Raw genomic sequence first — 23797 nt, forward strand, 5'->3', positions numbered from 1 at the left:
TACATACAGAGAAAAAACTACAGAAAGCTACTATTGGAAAAATGTTGCGTAGGCCGCCGCTGAACATGATTGCAATCCGGAGAAGTGCGTGAGATCAGTTCGCCTGAAAGAGACTTAATAAATTAAAGTCAGAACAGAGGATATTAACCCTGTTTGATAAATGAACAGGGATATTGTCTGTCAGCTTGGTCATTAGTTCTTTTCACCAATTACTTTTCTAGGTGCAAAGGGAAGTCACAAGCACTGGCCCGTGGCTTCCCTCTTTGAACGGCGAACGAACGCAGGGCAACAAACAAGTCTGAAATTAGACCACGCAATATATTTGTCACCCTCAGCGATAGGGATAAACATTCACTTGGACATAATTGTTATTGGATTGAGGGTCTCAGTAATGGCTTTGATTCATTATCTTAAACATCTATAGCACTAGGATTATAACCTATGGGAAAAGTTTACAACCTTTTCTGCCAACAGAACTGATATGAACGGCATCATCTACTGGAAGTACCCTTGAAATTTAAAATATATATATATATATATATATATATAAAATATATATATATATATATATATATATGTATATATATAAAATTATTAATGAATTACTGAATTTGCATTAATACTACTACTACTACTATGAATAATATAATATAATATAATATAATATAATATAATATAATATAATATAATATAATATAATACAATATAATATGAAGTACCTTTGAGATTTTAAGAATATAATAATCATTTTTTTATAATTTCATAATAACATGAATGATTAAATATGAATAAAATGAATAATAATATAACATAATATAATATAATATACCTTTGAGATTTTAAGATTAAAAAATATTTATAATGAAATGAATTACTGAATAATATAATATAATATAATATAATATAATATAATATAATATAATATAATATAATATAATATAATATATTAATATATGAAATATCTTTGAGATTTTAAGAAATTAATGATATTTAAAAATGAAATCAATTTGATAATAAAATTGAAGATTAAAAATGAATAATAGAATACAATAGAATAGAATAAGAAGTACCTTTGGAATTTTAAGAAATTAATTACTTTGTATATATAAATGATAAACTGAATATATAAATATGAATTTAATGAATAATAGAATAGAACAGAATAGAACAGAATAGAATCTCTAATAAACTGAGTTTAAGAAATTAATGAATAATATCATGTAATATAATATAATATAAAGTGACATTATTGATATTATATTACATTTTAACAACTTTAAAAAATGTAATTATTACTGAATATAATATAATATAATATAATAAGAAGTACCTTTGGAATTTTAAGAAATTGATGTTAAAAATTAATTACTTTGATAATAAAATGAATAAATAAATATGAATTTAATGAATAATAGAACAGAATACAATAGAATAACTCTGATAAACAGTTTAAGAAATTAATAATATCATGTAATATAATATAATATAACGTGACATTGAAAGTTTAAGACATTTTAACAACTTTAAAAAATGTAATTATTACTGAATATAATACAACATAATATAATATAATATAATATAATATAATATAATATAATATAATATAATATAATATAATATAATATAATAAATATAATAGATAAAAGTACCAGTGGCATTGAAAAAAATTAATGAATAATATAATATAAAGTGACTTTGAACGTTTAAGACATTTTTAACAACTTAAAAAAATGTAATTATTACTGAATATACTATACTATACTATAATATAATATACCTTTGAAATTTTAAGATTAAAAAATATTTATAATAAAATGAATTACGGAATAATATAAAATAAAATAATATAATATAATATAATATATGAAATACCTTTGAGATTTTAAGAAATTCATTAAAAAAAATTAATGAATAATATAATATAATATAATATAATATAATATAAAGTGACTTTGAACGTTTAAGACATTTTAACAACTTTAAAAAATGTAATTATTACTGAATATACTATACTATAATATAATATAATATAAAAATATAATAGATAAAGGTACTATTGGCATTTAAAAAATAAATGAATAATATAATATAACATAACATATAACATAACATAATATAATATAATATAATATAATATAATATAATAATATAATATATAAAAGTACCTTTGGAATTAAAAAAAATGATATGATAATAAATGAAATGATAATAAAATTTATAACAAAACAAATGAATAATAGTATTAATAAAATATAATATAATATAATATATACAACTGTTCTTTCAACGTGGGAAAACAAAAAGCTTCAATATCATATGGTTCAAAGAACCATGTAAAAATGAATTGCAAATGTTTTCCCAGTTCAATAACTTCTAAATAAACTATTGTGTTCAAGGTCGTTCACTGTGCATCATCTTTGCATCATCAAAATGCTTGAAGCAACCACACAAAAATGCTTTGTTAAAACATGCTTTAAATCCTCAAGTAAACTCAAAGAAGTCATCAGACGACAAAGCTAAGACAAACTTCTAAAGCAAAAAGGTCAAATGCAACAAAATTTCCATTTTGTTTATGTGTTCGTGTATCTGACACACTGACATGTAGTTGCCCAAGCTTTCTCACCCCATTCAAACTCTCATTACAACAATTTCAATCTCTACTGCACTAAAAGCAGCCAAAGAAACAAATCCTTAATCGAAGCGTGTGACTACAGAGACTCATCATCTGACGTCTGCTTTGAGTACTGGATGAACAACTCGACATTATGCTCACACGACCCAACAAACACATCCGGTGTGCTTAATAAAACTATATGAAGCAGTTAAAACTGCTGACATAAAGATTTAGTAGGCTGCACTTCAAATAGACCAGAAAGCAGAGCGGCCGGCTCATTGATCATCAGCCGTCACTGACGCAAACGTGAAAAAACAGGAAGCAACACTCATCCACCCCGGTGTCACGCTTTATCGGGAATGAAGCGCCCAAAGACAGGATGAGTTTGATCAAATTAGTCGACTAAAGAGATGTGCGAGGCACAACTTATTTGCCCTTTCAGCCATGCAAAAGGTAGCGAGGGCCGCTTTGATCTCCCAATTAAACTGGTATATTTATAAATGTAAACATGTAGCTGTAGCTAATGAGCCTGGTCGATTGGACTTTTTTTTACACGACGAAGCCCTCGATCGGCACCACCTCAGCTAATTTGCTTGTTAAATAAACACAAATCACTGGAGTGTGACTGTTGTTCTACATGTCAGTTCTGTCTTGCTATTGTTCTGCTGTGTTTTGCTTTTTTTTTTAAGGAAACTAAGTAGTAAATAAACTTGCTCTTGACGCTTGCATTATTTTTTGGTTTGTAATTTATTCAAATTAAACTGAAGGAACACAAAACATGATCGCTTTTTCTATTCAATCCTTTTTATTGTTTTTTGCCCTTTTGGGTCTCGTTTTCCTTTTTTAGAGAACGCTGTGATGAAGGAAGTGATAAATGTGATTTTTTGTCCATTCGTTTTATAGACACGGCAGTTACGCCCAGGTTACGGAAGCCGTGCGGTCTTTGTCTAAAAGTTGCGGATTTCACCTTTGACATTTGCTGAATTGATCCTGCGGGTGTATTCACTGCATCTTGGCCGACTTGAAGAAGCAGTGATTGAACAGTGACTGTGTCCCTATCTCCGTCTGTATTGATTAGATGACAGGACAGATTGAGGGAATCGCCTTGTCGTGTATCACGTCTCTCCGTTTCGGGCGGCTCTTATCAGGATAACCCCCGACTAAATGCCAGCGACGAGACGCCACAGTTTACACGCGACATGATTCTCGATCTGCACTCGTTCATCGGTTTCTGGGAGAAATAAATAAATAAGTACAGATAAAACTGACGGTAGAAAAAAATGCATAAATCTGAGTCGTGCTGTAGCAGCAACAGATATTCTTTTGACACGTCTAATGCATGACATATTTTGTCAAAGGAGATTTATAAACATGCATGTACAGTAATTCAAACAGATGCCAAAATGATTTCAAAAAAGTGAATTTCATTCTAAGAAAAGATATATATTGAAGCCTGTTTCCACCACTGAATAAAAAAAAGGTGATTTCACTTTTTTCTCAGAATTGCATGATATAAAATCACAGTTGTGAGTTATAGTCAGTATTGCAGGATGTAAACTCGCAATTGCAAAAACAAAAACCCCTCAGAATTGCAAGATTTAAATTTGTAATACTGAGAAATGAAGTCATAATTGTCTATAAACTCGCAATTCAATTATTTTGCCATTTTGATTTTATAACATGCAGTTTCAAGTTATTAAGTCAGGACTGTGAGCTATAAACTTGCAATTCTGAAAGCATCAGTCTTTTTTCCCCCTCAGAACTGGACTTTATAACTCGCCATTGTGAGTTTATATCTCACGAATTCTGAGATAAAAAGTTGCGAGTTATACAGTCAAATATAAACTCACAATTCTGAGTTTATTTCCAATTGCAAGTTTATATTCCACAATTCTGACATTATAACTCGCAATTCTGATAAAAGTCAAAATTCTGATAAAGTCAGAAATGTGAGATATAAACTCAATTCTGACTTTGTAACACAGAATCGCGTGTTAAGTCAGAATTGTGAGATATATAACACAGTCTTTTTTCCTGCACTTTACAATTCGCAATTGCGAGTTTATATCTTGCAATTCAGGGAAAAAAAATTGTGAGTTATGAAGTCGGATAAAAACTTCTGACTTTTTTCTCACAAATTATGCATTTATATCACAATTCTGTGAAAAAAAGTTGAGAGTTAAGCCAGATAAAAACTCGCAATTCTGTTTTTTTTTTTTTTTTTTGCAATTGCGAGTAAATAGCAATAGTTATAAAATCAGAAAAAAACTCACAATTCTGACTTTTTTGAGTATATATCTTGCAATTCTAAGAAAAAAAGTTGTAAGTTATAAAGTCAGAAACTCGTAATTTTGACTTTTTTCTTGCAATTGCGAGTGCGTATCTCACAATTCTGAGAAAAAAAGTAAGAGTTATAAAGTCAGATATAAACTCGCCATTCTGACTTTTTTTTATATATAGTATAGTATCTATCTCACAAAAATTAGAATTGTGTAATAAACAATTGCAATTACATTTGCATTTTTTTTTATTCGGCAGCGGAAATGAGTATAATATGTTTGAAGATTAAAGGTGGCATTTACACATTTAAATGCTTTTTAAATGTCTAGATACCTTTAATGTAAGTATAACTTTGTTTAAGCAAGCTGGTTTGTAATAGTGGGCTGATTGTGACACTATTGTTTGTAATGTTGCTTTAGAAGTAAATCTGAATAGAAAATCGAATTGAAGTATTTAAAGGTTTGAATCTGGACTGCAATGTGCCACTTCATTACAAAGGCAAAAAGTAAACAAAGCAGATTAAAATGAATAATTTAATTAAATTGTAAACTGTAAAATGTACTAAATTATAAATAAATAAATGGCAAAACATTAAATTAAAATGTACATTTAAAATAAACTGTAACAACACTGTAAAAAAAATAAATTGTAAAACATTGTAAAAATGAAAACAAATTGTACATATAAAAGAAAATAAAAATGATTTAAAAATAAATAAATAAACAAATACATACATACATAAATGTGTGTCTGCCAGTCTGCCAATATAAAGTAAGATATATTAGTCTGTACAAGTGAACCAAGCAATAAGTCCACCAAATATCAACTTAAAGGGGTCATCGGATGCTAAGTTCACTTTTACATGTTGTTTGAACATTAATGTGTGTTGGAAGTGTATGTACAAATCTACCCTATAATGATAAAAATCCATGCAGTGGTTTTTAATTAATCTGTAAAAATAATATCCCCTTTTTCAAATCGAGCCGTTCTCAGATGCCTGTCGTTGTGGCGTCACACCCACAGAGGCCGCTCCCACGATAGTTGATTGACATGAGCGTCTTACCTCAGATCAGCTGTAACAGTCCAACCTCCATGTTTTGATGCCGAATCAGGGATGTAAGTTAGACAAGAATTGAGCGATTGAGGTGTTGTGTTGCTGGATGTAATAATGAATGTAGTGGTCGTCATTTACTCCCGACATCTGAGCTGTAGATTACGTTTGTTTGTGAAGGGAATGCACCTCCCGATCTACATAAATGCGTCTATGTTCGCGCAAATCATTCGTGATCCAGCTTCACTTACAGCAGAAGTGAGTATAAGGGTTTTTTTATGAATCTTTACGATCACCTTTCCTAATAATGTGCTAGTTAGCAAGTTTAGCGGCTAAATGTGGCTAAATGCGGCTAAAGTAAACAGGCTCGTCACTCCACATAGAGAAGAGAGGGGCGGAGCGAGCAGAGCTCATTTGCATTTAAAGCAGCCTCGACCAGAATGAGATGATTTTTGCAGAGCTGATTTTGACAAGGTAAAAAGGGTGTTGTTTTACACAATCACTGAGAATTTTTAACCAAAGTATATTAGAGACTTTTCATTAAGACCCTAAAGAATCATATCAGCTTGTGGAAAATGGGCATCCGATGACCCCTTTAAATTAAAAAACATTTTTTTTAAATCATTACAAAACTTAATTAATCTGCAGTGATAAGAGTGGAAAGTTTAATGAAAAATGTAAATGAATTACAGAATGTCTTAATCCATGGTTTGTCAATGTCACAAGTTTGCTTTGATAGTAACCTAGAAATGGTACTGAAATCTGAAACATTTTTTCACTTTATGACTTCAAAATCTCCAGATTGAATAAAAAAAAGAATCTTAGATTTTGGCTCCCACTTTAAAACACAAAAGCTGGTGTAAAAGCAGCAGGCCTAGATTCTGTAAGGTGAGAAAAAGGGAGCAGAAACTGGTTTTCGAGGAGTCTGGTTGAGTGCAATGCTGTTGGCTGTCACAGCATCGCTGGCGACACGAGGGGGGCCGCGGCTCGGGCCCCTGCACAAATGACAAGTGGCGCTGTTTGCCGCAAACCCCCGATTCTGTCAGTCTTTACTTCTATCGCCTCTCCGTGTCATGTTAACCGCCAGTCACTGCCAGTGCGCCAATTACACAGCCAGGTTCCCGGGCATGCCACACACTCTCTCGTTCTCTCTCTGTTAATAAAAAAAAAAAGGAGAAAGAGAGAGAGAGCGACTTCCACAAGACTTGCTGTGCAAGCTTACCCTAATTAACCATCAGCTTAATTAGACAATTTACTGTGTAATTAGCAGGCAATTAGTCAACACCTCTCAGATCGTAGTGACTGCTTTGACAGACCCACTTTTCCAATGCTTATTCCGGAGTCGAAAAGCACCTTAGTTGTTTATTTTCTCATCCCCTCCCCTAATGCGCGCCAACTGCACGGAGGCACAGCGTAATCACGGCTGATGAGACAGGTACGACGAAAGACACATGTTAGTTAAGCGGGAGGTAGCTGCGAGATGGGGACGCTCTGTCCCCCGTCACCGCAGACGGCTCCTCTGCATTACAAACGCTTCTTCGGGATCTTTTCCCCGAGGGGAGAACGAGAGAAGAAGCCTCGTCAACGATCTGTGATTAAACAGGGGGCGTGAGGACAATAATGATACATTTTACAAAGCAATCATGAGGTAGTTCTCGGGCAAAAACAGCCCGTCAACAGCCACTTTCGCTAAGCCACTAGTACACACACTGTTATTAAACAGCATTGTGTCTCAAAGAAAGCAGATAATATGAAGCTTGAGCTAGATTTTTTTGTTTCTTGAGCATTATTACAGTACATGGTTGATGGAAATGTTCTGAGTGGTTTATAAAGTGTTGCTATAGTAGGCGGTTGCGTACATACATTAACGGAAAAGCACATCTTCGTCTCTAGATACAGGCCAGATCCCATCTTAAAAGTAAGTGTTATGTTTTTCACCCAATTTTATTGCCAAAAAAATAAAACATAATAAATATAAAAAATGCTCCCCATCACTTATGGCAATAGACAATATATCAATCGATATTTGGCGGTTTGAGATTATCGGAATCAAATGTGCTATTTAAAAAACATTTGTAATTTTGCTTAGTAAGTATGCAAATGATATGTTTTCAACATTTTAGTATCATTGAGATACTATGGTTTTTAATGTCGTTTTTCTTTTTAAAATCTTTTTTTCATATTTTCTTGTTTAAATTTTAATTTCAGTTAACATTGTAGTAATTATGTTGTGTGTTTTTGTCTTTTTTTGTTCAATTTTTTTTTTTGTTCTTTTATTCATTTTTATTTTAGTTTTAGTTAATTATTTTATTATTACTTCAAGTTAAACTAATTTAAAATGGCAAATGCTGACGTGACACCTAGCTGAAATATGTATAATATTATTTCAGGTTTATTTTATTTAATCTATTTTAAATTTTAAGTTGTTTTATTTTTAGTTTTAGTTAACTACAAAAACTGTGTTTTTTATATTCTGAATATATTTATATTCTGAATATATATATATATATATATATATATATATATATTTCTGAATTTAATTAAAAATAAAATAAATAAAATAAAGATAACTGATCTTAAAGACATTTTTAATTAAAAGAAAATTAGGGGAAAAAATAAAAATTAAATAAAAAATATTTTAAAATCAAATCTAATAAATCTAAATTAAAAATGTATATTTTATTTAAAATTTTACTGTCTGCAAAATGAAAAATTATGTCATTTCACTCATGGTAACAGATCAATATATGCTATCAGCCTATATTTATCATGTTGAGATTGTCTGCATTAATTGTAGCAATTAAAAGAAAATTGCCATTTAATTTTAATTAAAAGAAAATTAGAAAAGAAATGTAACCTTAGTTTTTTTTTCCCCGAATTTAATTAAAAATAAAATAAATAAAAAGACATAAAAGAGATAATTTTATCTTTAATAAAGACAATTTTGATTAAAAGAAAATTAGGAAAAAAGAAATTTAAAAATTAAATAAAATATATATAATTTCAAATTTTACTGTCTGACCATATCGATCATTTTGAGATTATCTGCATTAGTTGTAGCAATTAAAAGAAATTTGCCATTTAATTTTAATTAAAAGAAAATTAGAAAAGAAATGTAACCTTAGTTTTCATTTTTTTCTGAATTTAATTAAAAATAAAATAAATAAAAATCTATAAAACAGATCATTTTAGCTTTAATAAAGACAATTTTGACTAAAAGAAAATTAGGAAAAAAGGAATTTAAAAAAATAAATAAATTTTTCTGTTTGGCAAATGAAAAATTCTGTAATATAATTTATGGTAACAGATCAATATATGCTATCAGACCATAAATGATCATTTTGAGATTAAATGGCGTAACTGTAGCAATTAAAATAAAATTGCCGTTTTGTCTAGTAACTATGCACATTTTCCAAAAAAAAAGTGTACATCTCATTTGCCTAGTTAAACTATAATTTGACACTGTCAGCAATATATGACCATCATGCACTCTAGATATCGGTATCAGCTTTAACAAACACCAATAATTAGGTTTGTTAAGTGTGTGTGTGTGTGTGTGTAGGGACCTTCAATAGAGTTGTGCTAGCTACTCTCTCTCTCTCTCTCTTCACAGCAGGCCAGCATGCAGCTATGGGAGGCTATCCATCTCTCTGCTTTAACTCTGTCACAGAGCTGGAAGTGCAGAAATGGCTGTGTCACTTCCAAATACTCTCAGGGGGCCCCATCCCAGAATTCTCTCCTGCTGGTGTGAAATGGAAATGAGCCTGAATACAGTGCATGCTGGGCTGTGCCAATCTCCAGCTACAGCGAGCACTCTAAAGGAACAGAAACAGCTCTCCTTAGTACTAGCGAAGAAAAATTAATAGACGTGTTTTTTTCTTTTTTTCTTCATTTAACACATGCACATGAATCTACATGGGTTTAATCAAGCCAAAAAAAGAGGTCTTTCAAAATAAGATGAAATTCTACTTTAAAGCATTAGTTCACTTTCAGAGTAAAAAATTCCTGCTAATTTACTCACCCCCATGTCATCTAAGACGTTCACGTGTTTCTTTTTTTCAGTCAAAAAGAAGGTTTTTGAGGAAAACATTCCATGATTTTTCTCCATATAGTGGACTTCAATGGGGATCAGCAGGTTGAAGGTCCAAATTGCAGTTTCAGTGCAGCTTATCTAGTGAAACAATCTGTCAGTTTCCAAAAAAAAAAAAGAAAATTCTATACAGTTTCAGAATCTGCAAAATGTTAATTATTTTATCAGAATAAGAGGGGCCATACAAAATGCATGTTATTGTTTATTTAGTACTGACCGGAATAATATATTTCTCATAAAATATGTTCACATATAGTCCACAGGAGAAAATAATAGTTAAATATATAAAAATGACCCTGTTTAAAAGTTTACATACACTTGATTCTTAATACTGTGTTGTTACCTGAATGATCCACAGCTGTGTTTTTTGTGTTTAGTGATAGTTGTTAATGAGTCCCTTTCATTCAAAAATCCTGCAGGTCCCAGCATTTTTGTGTATTTGAAACCTTTCCAGCAATGATTGCATGATTCTGAGATCCATCTTGTCTCACTGAGGACAACTGAGGGACTCATATGCAACTATTACAGAAGGTTCAAATGCACACTGATGCTTCAGATAGAAACACAATGCATTAAGAGCTGGGGGTGAAAACTTTTGAACAGAATGGAGATGCGTATATTTTTTTTTATTTTACCTAAATATCATCTTTTTTCATTTAGTACTGCCCTTCAGAAGCTTTAGAAGATACTTAACTGTTTCCCAGAAGACAAAATAAGTTTAATTTATCCTGATCTTCAAATTCAAAAGTTTTCACCCCCCAGCTCTTAATGCATCGTTTTTCCTTCTGGAGCATCAGTGAGCGTTTGAACCTTCTGTAATAGTTGCATATGAGTCCCTCAGTTGTCCTCAGTGTGAAAAGATGGATCTCAAAGTCCTAAAGTCATTGTTGGAAAGGGTTCAAATACACAAAAATGCTGAAAAACCGAAGACTTTGTGGGGCCAGAAGGATTTTTCTGATGAACAGAAGGCAGTTCATCTGTTCAGGACAAACAATGGACTCACGAACAACTATCACTAAACAGAAAAAATACAGCAGTGGATCATTTAAGTAATAACACAGTATTAAGAATAAAGTGTATGTAAACTGTTGACCATTGTCATTTTTATAAATTCAACTATTATTTTTTAAGCATCTTTTATGTGAAATATCTTATTCAGGTCAGTACTAAATAAACAATAACATGCATTTTGTATGATCCCCTATTATTTTGGTAAAATAATTAACACTTTCTGCAAGGTGTATGAAAACTTTTGACATCAACTGTACTTTTTAACCACAAATGCTCATCTTGCACTAGCTCACGCACGGTCAGTTCTTCATCTGTGTACTCCAGTTCAAAAAAGTAAGGTAGGGCGAAAAACTCATTTCATTTTCTCCTCCAACTTCAAAATCGTCCGGTTTACCTTTTTATAAAGGGCGATTTACTTTCTTTGCACGTTTGCTTCGTAAACACTGGATCGGTACTTCTGTCTACATCATGCGTGACCTTTCCAACGTGACTATGTAATGTGTGAAGTCGAGCTAGTGCGAGATGAGCATTTGTGGTTAAAAAGTATATAAATTTGTATTTTTTTGCAGAAAATTACGCTAGATAAGACCCTTATTCCTCAGCTGGAAATGTGTAGAGTCTTTGAAGTGGCACTGAAACTATATAGAGAAAAATCCTGGAATGTTTTCCTCAAAAATTAAATTTCTTTTCGACTGTATTGCATATACTGTATGTAAATAAATAAAAATCAAGTCCGTTTCACGGCAGGCTGAAACACAAGCTTGATGAGAACAAAACCAACAGAATATCTCATTATCCCACCCTGAGACCTGCAGCCCTTTAGCGCACGAAACGCTCATTTACAGAGTTACACGTTACCAGCGCCACCTATTAAACACTCAAACCGTAAGAGGGTGTGTATCGCGAGCGTGCACGTGAGGGTCGCGACCTTTAACCTTTCCGTTCTTGATAAAAATGCTGCAGTTGATTAAATCCCGCTTGCTAATTAGCAGAGAAACACATAAAGCCATGCAGAAGATGCCGAGAGAGAAAGTGACAATAGTGTGCGGCGGGGTGATGGGACACATCACACTTCATCTGTGTTACCATGGAGCTTCATCCAACATTTCTCATTAAATTAAAAGACGTACAGTAAATGTGTGTGTGTGGCGGCTTCCCCGTGCCGTTTCTTTTGTTTCAACCGCGGTTAAAAAGTTGACAATCCGTCTTAATATGAAGCTCATTCAGATTTGCCCACTAAATCCTCCTACGCCTAGGTGAGAAGCCACGTTCAAGAATAGACTGATGTGCGGAGAAACTTTCGTTAGATAAAGTTTAAGAGCTTTGCGAAGTGGGCGGGAGTCTGGCAGGTCAGCAGCAATCATTTTTTATTCTGGAAATCTCACGTGAAAGACACAAAGGAACTATTAGCGCAAGCCAACGGCTAAAACTAGCACCTACAGGCCCCTTTTGGGGTGCTGATTGGCGCATTTGCTATTAATCAGGTTTGCTCCAATTACAGGTGTGATTCAACCAGACTTGACCAGTCAAAAAGCTAATTGGGCTCGGCTGCCTTCGGATCTCGGCCTCGGCCCTGGAGGTAGCCTACGAATCCGTAATTAGTCCGAAACGGACCAAATGTATCAATCACATATCTAACAGTCCTATAATTGGTGTGATGCATAAAAAGACAGAAAGCCCGTCATTTGTGAAAAATGGATGTGAGGCCAATGGGTTGTTTGCAGGTTCGGCCTCTTTTTCAAAGGAGTAGCAAGAAAACAACACGTTTTTTTGTATGCTATACAGTTCATTAATCCTAATTAACGGTCACAGAGCTTTGTTAGGCAGTTCTCCACCGGTCTAGCGCACAACCGAGCTAATTAGCGATGCTGAGCACAAACGACGAGACCCAGAAGCGTGAAGATTCTCATATTCGTAGACAATCCTCTAAGCATCTCAAATTCTATCAATAGCACGCGGCGGTAATGTTGCGATAGGGGGGCGGTCATGGAAAAAAAAAAGCACAGGATATTAAAAAAAAGAGAAATCCCCTGTGTTTAAGGCGGTGATAGCGGCGTAGCGGCTGTTCATTCATATTGACATTAAGAACTTCTTTATCTTTTTTCCCCAAAGAAAAGCCCCCTTACAATCTCTCCCACTGAGCACACAATAAAGAATAATATGATTTCTGTTTACCGAGATATCAGGTGGTATTTCGGCATATGCTGGCGGGCAATAGATGCAACAGTATATTACAGCCCAATCTGGCATCTACAAATGTCAAGAGTAAAGCAGGACTCGAGAGAGAAGGGGGGGCGGAGGGAAAATAAAAAATAAAAAATCCACTCGAGCGACGAAGTTCGCAACTTTCAGTCGTCCACTTTCTGAGGGACGATAATGCGATCTTAAGCAAAATACCCAGATGGTGCGCCAAGCGCACAAGGTAAATGGACATGGGATGTGGGACGCAGTTTCTAGCTTTAAAGTGCTAGGGGTTTCACATAAAAATATAGTAAGGAAAAAATAAAACAACATGCACATTACATAAAAAAAAATTAAATTAAATTAAAAAAAAATAAAATAAAAAATAAAATAAAAGATGAAAAACTTCAAATCAAATAAATGGAAGCTACTAAAATTACTAAAACTAAAACAGAAATAAAAAGGAAATAACAGTATAAAAAAATAAAACTGATTAAAATGAAAATTAAAACGAAATAAAATAAAACAAAATAAAATAAAATAAAATAAATAATAGACGTGGGATGCAATTTCCAGCTTTAAAGTGCTAGGTTGTTTCACATAACAATATAGTAAGAAAAAAATAAAACAACATGCATATTACATTAAAAAATAAAATAAAATAATTAAAAGTAAAATTAAGTAAAACTAATTAATTAAATTAAAAATTAAAAATAAATAAAATTAAATAAAAATTAAATAAAATTAAACAAAAAATAAAATAAAATAAAATAAAGAATGGAAACGGGACACAGGATGCGGGACACAATTTCCAGCTTTAAAGTGCTAGGGGTTTTTACATGAAAATATAGTAAGGAAAAAATAAAACAACATGCACATTACATAAAATAAAATAAAATAAAATAAAACAAAAAAAACAAAACAAAATAAAATAAAATAAAATAAAAAAAATTAAACAAAATAAAATATAATAAAATAAAATAAAATAAAACAAAACAAAATAAAATAAAATAAAATAAAATAAAATAAAACAAAACAAAACAAAACAAAAAAAACAAAATAAAATAAAATAAAATAAAATAAAATAAAATAAAAATAAAAATTAAATTAAATTAAACAAAATAAAATATAATAAAATAAAATAACATAACATAAAATCAAAAAGTAATGGACAAGGGACACAGGATGCGGGACACAATTTCCTTTAAAGTGCTAGGGGTTTCACATAAAAATAAAGTAAGGAAAAATAAAACAACATCCACATTACATTTAAAATAAAATACAATAAAATAAAATAATTTAAAATAATTTAAATTAAATTAAAAATTAAATAAAATAAAAGATGGAAAACTTAAAACACTTCAAGGTAGGTTGAAACTTTGCCTTGGCAGCGAATCAAATAAATAGAAGCTACTAAAATTACTAAAACTAAAACAGAAATAAAAAAGAAATAACAGTATAAAAACTAAATAAAATAAAATAAAATAAAAAATAATGAAAGATGAAAAATGTAAAACTAACAACACTTAAATGTAGGTTAAAATGTTGCTTAGGCAGGTTATAAAATAAGTTATCAGATGATATTTCAGCATATACTAGCGGGCAATAGATGCAACAGTATTTTACAGCCCAATCTGGCATCTACAAATGTCAAGAGTGAAGCAGGACTCGAGAGAAAAGGGGGCGGAGGGAAAATAAAAAATAAAAAACCCACTCGAGCGACGAAGTTCGCAACTTTCAGTCGTCCGCTGTCCGAGGGAAGATAATGCGATCTTAAGCAAAACATCCAGATGGTGCACCGAGCTCCCAAGGTAAACGGACAGGGGACACGGGATGCGGGATGTAATTTCCAGCTTCCATTGTAACGTTTCTCGCCACCTCTTCCCTCCCACCTCCGTTTGTCTGTGGAAATAAAAAGCTGACCTTTTCCGAAGGGCCGGCGTGCAGTTTATAAAAGCAGAAATGGAGGCAGGTGACAGGCGTCTATAAAACAGGAACAGCTACATCACTCACTCGCACATCAGAGCAGGGGAAACATCATTTACACACTTCACATGCTGTCCCTCAACGTCTGAGCGTCGAGCTCCATAGGTCGGAATAAACAAATCGACTCCTTCCTGTCAGGAACTCGCTGCGTTACTACAGCCATGTCTGTCACAAGTTTTTAATCTTGGGCTTTTATTTTATTTTCGTTTAATATCTCAAATGCTGCTAATGAGTGGAAAGGAGCCAGCACAGAACAAACATACGTTTCTGATTAATATTGACATTGCTAAAAAAGAGATAAAACAGTGTTTTTGAATTGTAGCAGTGTTATTTTTTGATTCTTTAACACTGGATAGAATAATAAAAGTATTTGAGAGCATGTTCGGTTTGGCGACAACATTTATAATCATAACAAATCATAATCGCACTTAAATAGCTTTAAGCACAGAATAAAGAGGTGTCATGTCACCTTGCTCTCGACAGACTTGTCTGTTAATTAAATCGAATAAGAAGTCTCATGAAAATACAGTGGAATTGTTACCTGAGATGCTGGATGAAACACGAAGGAAAGAAAGAACACAAATGAGAGCTCTTATGACAAATGTGATTAAATAGAGAGGAAATGCTTTTATCGTGGTTTTTAAGAAAAAGGGTCTGTAGTCTCATGTGTCTCCTCTGAAGTTTCAGAAGAGATCTCAAATCATTGCTCAGATTTGGCATGATATCACAGCATGCAATCAAATTCAAAATTAAAATAATAGTAAAAACAAATCTTTCATGATCAAATGATCTGATATGCTGTCTATAATTCTGTTGAAATTTGATAAACATTTCTACATTTTTTCTACTTAATTTTGTTTCAGATATTTCAGATAACGAAACTAAATAGAGGGAATGAAAGTAGTGAATGCTGTTTCATGTCACAGAACAATGTTCTTAATGTATGTCAACAGTTATTTGATTTGTGTTTATTTTTATTTCTCCAAAGAATTTGAGGAGAATCTATTGAAAATAAAATAAAATTAAATTAAATTAAATAAAATTAAAATAAATAAAAAAGTATGTGGAAAATAAGTGGAATCTACTAAACTGACAAAAACAGAAAAAAAAATAAATAAACAAATAAAAAACGTACAAAAAATGAAACACTGAAATTAAAGTGAAAAATAAAATAAAATAAAATAAAATAAAATAAAATAAAATAAAATAAAATAAAATAAAATAAATAAGTGGCAGCTGCTAAAATTACCAAAACTAAAACAGAAATTCAAAAAATAAAATAAAATAAAAAACCTAAAACTAACTAAAATTAAAATGAAAACTAAAAATAAAAAAAAATAAAAGCTAATTTAAAATATTAATACATATTTATTATAGTATATGAATAATAATAAAATAACACTTTAGAGATTTAAAGTGTTATGGGTTGCACATAATAGTACAGAAAAAATAAAACAACGTACATTTAAAATAAAATAAAATAAAAATAAAGATGAAAAACTTAAACAAAAGACGCAAAAGTAGGTTGAAACATTGCTTTTGCAGCAAATAACAGCTACAAAAATTACTAAAACTAAAACTAAAACAGGAAAAAGAAATAATAGCATTAAAAAAATCAAACTAATTAAAATGACATATATATATATATATATATATAATAAAAATATATATATATATTTATATTTATATATATATATATATATAATATATATATATAAAAGCCAACTCAAGGAAAAAAAAATCTATAATATATATGTAATATATAAAGTATATATATACTTTTTAAGTAAGGAAAAAATAAAAAAAAATCCATAAAATTTAATTAAATTTAGTTAAATTTAATAAAATAAAATAAAATAAAATAAAATAAAATAAAATAAAATAAAATAAAATAAAATAAAAGTAGGTTAAAACGTTGCCTTGGCAGCAAATAAAATAAGTGGAAGCTACAAAAATGACTAAGACGAAACAAAAATAGTATAGTATAATTATATTGCCTTCATAAATGCTAGGGATTCCAAATAAATCAGAATAGTAAAGAAAAAAAACAACATGCACATTTAAAATAAAATAAATTAATAATTAAAAATAATAAAATAAATTAAAATAATACAAAATATATATTTTTTAAATCTATAAAAAACATTTAAATATTTCTCATTGCTCTCCAAAATATAACTATAACTAAGATCTGTAGGGGGACCAATTCACACTGTTACCTAGCTACTTATTAGCATGCATATTACCAGCATATTGGCTGTTTATTAGTATTTTTAAAGCACATATTCTGCATGACCATATTCTACATTCCTAATCCTACCTAATAACTAAACTTAACAACTACCTTACTATTAACAAGCAGCAAATTAGGAGTTTATTTAGGCAAAAGTCGTGGTTATTAGTTTGTTTCTTAAAATAAAGTGTGACCGAAAGATCCATACAAATACGGGGATTATTATATCATTAAAAGTTTGAAAATCCTAAAGTATGAAAAAAACATTTTACTCAATGCCTCTTTTAAAAAATATATAAATTGAAAAACACTATAGTTTCGATTACACGTGCTGTTCTTTGGTAGTACCTTGTCTAATGAGAAGGTTTTAGTGAGGGCGAAACCCCAACCCTGCTCGAAGGCCCTGCGGATCATGGCGGCGCTGGTGGTGGGTGGAGCGCTGGCCAGCCCGAACGGGTTTGGGAACGTGATGCCGCACATCTTCACGCTGATGTCCACCGTGTCTATGGGCGAGTAGAAGAGAGGCAGCTGGGGCGGCCCGCTCACCGTCTCCCCGAAGACAGACTGCAACGACAAACAATCACAGCACACGTGTAAGACTTCATCGAAGGTATTTTCTACTTTGTGAGAGGGAAAATTGGCAGCATTCAGAGACAGAAAGCTCACGGTCGCTCTGAATGCGGTTTTCTGAAGGTTTCTCCACACATGTGCGTTTAAGGCTACAATGGCGCAGCTGATGGTTGTGCGCGATAGCGGTTCGTGTGTTTGTGCGAAAGCCCGCAGCATTGTTTATCTCTTCACATCGTGGCACAAAAGCGGCAAATAGCAGTCATACATCAGCTCTCTCTCTAATGAGCCTCACGTTTATCAAACACGTATGATTGCCCTCGTGGTGATGTCACAGCCGCATAATGAACGAGGGGGTGTCAAGTGAAGAGAAAACGAGAGTGGGAACATGACAGCCCACATCCTCCACAGAGAGGCCTCGTCACTGGGAGAGAGAGGAAGCTGGCGAGAAAAACACCCGAGACAAACAACTAATGCCGAGGGACGTTCCTGAACCCACTCAGGGCCCTGACGGATGTTGTAGTTGTCAAACACTTTGTACACCAGATAGATCTTTGGCAGATGATACGCTATTGATTCTGCTTTTTCAGAAGCACTTGAGGTAATTAGCCACTACGATTTAAGAACAATGTGATTATATGAGGAATCATTTGCACAACCATTCTGTCATTAGTTACTCACTCTCGTGTCGCTCCAAAACTGTACGACTTGCTGTTTTATGGAGGAAAACAAAAAGAGACTGAAGGTCATCATAAAAAATATTTAAAAATTAATGCAACGACTATCATTATGTTAGATTTGTGTGATGGACAGGTCAAAATTTACATTGCTATTTAGTGACAATCTTATTTATTTTAGTTTAGTTTTAGCTATTTTAGTACATAAAATTAAATTAAATTAACCAAAAAAAAAAAAAAACCCTGAAAAAATTAAACTAAATTACAATGAGCAAATATGAGCAACTACTTGGAAAAAAATACTAGTGCTTATTATTGTATGAAATATTGTATGTTTATATATATATAAACATACAATATTTATGTATATGTATCTATGTATATATATATATATATATATATATATATACATATATATATATATATAAACATAAAATGTAATTATTTCTTAAAAAATTAAATAAACAAAAATACAACTAAACTAAACTAAAATGAGAAATTATGAGCAACTACTTGAAATAATACTAGTGCTTATTATTGTATGTTTTATATATATATATATATATATATATATATATATATAAATATTATAATGCAATTATTTCTTAAATAATTAAATAAACAAAACAAAAATAAAACTACACTAAACTAAAATGAGAAAGTATGAGCAACTACTTGATATAATACCAGTGCTTACTATTGTATGTTTATATATATATATATATATATATATATATATACAGTAAAATGTAATTATTTCTTAAAAATTAAATACACATTATATATTATTATATATATAAATGTTTATTTATGTACATATATATATATATATATATGTGTGTGTGTGTGTGTGTGTGTGTGTGTATGTATGTTCAGGTTTATTTATATATATATATATATGTTTTTTTATTAAATGTAATCAATTTTACTTAATGCATTTTATTTCTTAAAAAATGTATTTCAACAAAAATAAGAATTTATGAGCAAATATAAGCAACTACATTAAATAATACTATTATTATTGTATGCTAATCTCAGGATTTAAAAAATAACAATAATCAACATGTAATCATTTTGTTAAATTACTCCAAAAATGCTAAAATCCTGAAAAATTATACAAATTCCAAAATAAATAAACAAATATGAATAAAATAAAAACAAACAAAAATTATTAAAATTGTTAATATCATCAAATCAATAATCAAACAAATATTAATACAGTAAAATAAACACAAATAAATAATGATGACTTATTGCAACTTAAAAAACATCATAAAAATTTAAAAATGAATCCATCTGACTATCATTTATGTTAGAATTGTGTGATGGACAGATCAAAATTTACATTGCTAACTAGTGATAATCTTATTCATTTCAGTTTAGTTTTAGCTATTTTAGTACATAAAGTTAAATTAAATGAACCAAAAAAAAAGCTAAAAAAATTAAACTAAATGAAAATAAAAAATTATGAGCAAATATGAGCATTTTATTGTATGTTATATATAATATAATAATATATAATGTTACATATAATATTGTTTTATTAATTTATTTTACTTCTTAAAAATGTAATTATTTCTTAAAAAATAAAATTAAACAAAATTTTAAATTAAACTAAATTAACATGAGAAATAACGGGCAACTATTTGAAATAATACTAGTGCTTATTATTGTTTGTTTACATATACATACATACATATATTATTAAAATTTATTTTATTTCTTACAAAATTTAATGTCACGAACCAATGGAAACTACAAAAATTTTCAGTAATTCACAACAGACATTTCAATCCGTCACACAAAGCTATTGTATGACTTCAAAAGACATTGAATATAAAGAGTGAAATGTGTGAAATCGCTTTTATTATATATTTATAGTGTTTTTTGTTTGTTTTGGAAGTTGAACAGCTGCAGTCCTCCTTTACTTTCATTATACTAAAAATACATATCCAGAATAATGTCTAAAACTTCGCCTTTTGTGTTCATGACTAAAAAGAAAATTACAGATGATTTGATTCTTGGGTGAACTACTGTAAGCTGTTTTAAGACGAAACCAAAAAAACTCATTTACATTGATATTAAGTTCAGATTTCAAACCTCAACCAGTGATGTTTTAAAACCTATTTCAGTACAGAATACTGAGTGCATTAGTCAGACTCCAGAAGTAAAAATGCCATTTATTTTCTCTGTAGGGGAACTGACGTTTGACGAGAACTTACAAACCTTTAAAGACAGACCTACTGTGAGATATGAGGCTGTTAAAGGTACATGCTTTTGTTGAAGCCCTCAGCCTGCATTATTACAACTTTTTTTTTTTTTTTTAAATAACCATGTTCGACAGCGGAATTCCAGGTAGAAAAAATTACCTACTAAAAATACCCAGAAATATGCAAACAAATCTGAGAGTTAGTGCCAAAAGAACTCTCTTGTACCTTTTTGAATTTTTGAAAACTTTCGAATGCAATCAAAGTTTGTAATGTTGTGATTCAAATAGCTGGTTGGTTTTTTTAAATTCCCTTTGAAAATGAATTCGAAAGGTACTGTTGTACTGGATTATGACTGTTCATGTATTCCCAGCATCTATTTGATCATGGACAACCAGCAACAGCAAACACAGCAGAACCACGCACTAAAAAAACTAAACTAACGCTGTTATTTTTCTATTTGCAAGCACTTTTATTTCCTTCAGGAAACCTAAATCTAGTTTAACTTATTGAAACGTATGGACCATACAGAGTATATGAAAAACATGAGTGATATTAAATGCTCTGGGACGGGTACATGAACACACCTGTCAGGTGGGATGTGTTGTTGAGCTGATCTGAGAGCTGTTCTTACATTAGTCTTGCAACCTTTCTGCAAATGACTCTATTGGTTCCCTCAGCGGCGGTCCATTACCGTAAAAAACAACAACGCAATCTGTTGCCTTCCCTTGAACACTACACATGGTAATTTCATCAGCAAATAAACAGTTATCTCTGCTTTGCTCTGGCCACAGACATGGACAGACTATTAACCCCTCGCTGACCCACCACGGCTGGAGAAGAGCTGCACTTAACCGTGAGATTCCCTCATATGGAGGTCAAATACCTTCAGGAGCTTCACCCCTCATGTCTTATAGCACTCAACGGGACATTTACTTTGAATTTAATGCTATTACGGCAGAGGTCAGAAATGGCTTCATGCCTTCGGTCATATAAAATGTCTTTTACACATAATGTCGAAAATTTAAAAACAACACAAAATGAACTTTACTATCTTGATAAATGATTGTCCATGGGCTTACATGTAAATACATGTGTTATTTTAGTATCACTGGGATACTACTATGGTATTTATTAATATTTTGATTTTAAAAAACTAATTTTATTTTTTAATATTTTTCATTTTCATTTTAGTTTAATTTTGTGTCTTTTTTTCTCAGTTAATGTTTCATTTCAAATACCAAATAAAATTTTGTATGGTTTTTATTGTAGCTTTACTTAACTATAATAACCATGGCGAATGATAGTGCTTACTGGTGTGTGTTTATATTAAAAAAAAATAATAATAATAACATGTAATCATTTTCTAAAATTATTTAATAAATGCTATAATCCTAAAAAATATAAAAATAAATAAATAAATACACACACACACACACACAAATAAATAAAAATAAAATAAAATAATAATTCTAATAATAATAATTATTATTATTATTATTATTTTATTATATTTACTACAAGTATTATTATTAGAAAGAGAAATTGATAAACTATTCAAGAATGTGTATTAGGATTTCATGTTGATTTCATGCTCAATTTCATTTTCTAAAATTACTCAAAAAATGCTAAAATCCAGAAAAAAGTAATTAATAAATAAATAAATAATTAAACAAACAGGTATTAAACAACAACAAACTAAACAAATATGTTTGTTAAAAAGCATGAAAGTATTAAAAAAAAACTAAATAAATAAATACATTTTAATATAATAAAAAACTAACATAAACACACAAACATTATTAAATAAATAATCAAACCAACATTAAACAACAACAAACAAAAATATATTTTGCTAAAATAATAGTAATTATAATAAATATTGTTATACGTATTATTATAATTATTTACAGTGACAATAGCAATACAATAACAATTTAACAACAACATCAATAAAATAATAATAATAATAATAATTATTATTATTATTATTATTATTATTATTATTATTATTATCATTATTAGGAAGAGATTTTATCCATCGGAAATTGATATACTATTCAAGAATGTGTATTAGGATTTCATGTTGATTTCTTAGTCAATATAATTTTCTAAGATTACTCCAAAAATGCTAAAATACAAAATAAATAAATAAATAAATAAATAAATAAATAAATAAATAGATAAATTTAATTTTAATACAATAAAAACAAACTAACATAAACACAAAAACATTAAGTAAATAATCAATTTACTTAATAATATATTAAACAACAACAAAAATATGTTTTGTTAAAATAATAATAATTACAATAAATATTGTTATATTTATTTACAATAACAATAACAATACAATAACAATTCAACAACAACAATATAATAATAATAATAATAATAAATTATAAAAAGTATAAAAGTATTAAATGAATGAATAAATGAAGTATAGAATCAAACAAAAAAGTAATAAACAACAACAAACAAAATAAATATTTTTGGTAAAAAGCATACAAATATTAAATATAAATAAATAAATAAATCTTAATAAAATAAAAATATTAAATAAATATTATAAATTATATATTATAAAAAATAAAAAAGATAAAAGATATTTTGTTAAAATAATAATAATAATAATGCATATAAATAAAATAAAAATCTAAATTATTATTTTATTATTATCAATATTATTTATTTTTTATTATTATTACGTTATAGTTACTCATGACATTATTTCTAGCTGAATATACTGTCTAACATGGACATAAGAGACATTTACAAAGTTAATTCTCATTTATATATTTTTTAAATTAACAAGAAAGATAAGAGATTGAATACCATGCTGATAATCATACACAACAAGACCAAGAATGTGTATTAAGACATCAAGCTGATTTCATGCT

The 23797-nt window shown here is 30.0% G+C and overlaps 1 protein-coding gene across 2 annotated transcripts in view; it reads right to left on the reverse strand.

Annotated features, from left to right (window-relative positions):
- dpyda.1 (dihydropyrimidine dehydrogenase a, tandem duplicate 1) overlaps nucleotides 1-23797 on the reverse strand; it is a 249959-nt gene that overhangs the window by 108741 nt on the left and 117421 nt on the right. For both annotated transcript variants that reach the window (XR_007825666.1, XM_051098672.1), the window contains exon 13: nucleotides 17795-18010. Coding sequence is in view for 1 of the 2 variants with exons in the window: in XM_051098672.1 (XP_050954629.1) it covers nucleotides 17795-18010 (216 nt within the window). In the remaining variant the exon portion in view is untranslated. The remainder of the gene's footprint in view (nucleotides 1-17794; nucleotides 18011-23797) is intronic.

The sequence above is a fragment of the Labeo rohita genome, chromosome 24 (genome assembly GCF_022985175.1).
Source record: "Labeo rohita strain BAU-BD-2019 chromosome 24, IGBB_LRoh.1.0, whole genome shotgun sequence".
Taxonomy (NCBI): Eukaryota; Metazoa; Chordata; class Actinopteri; order Cypriniformes; family Cyprinidae; genus Labeo; species Labeo rohita.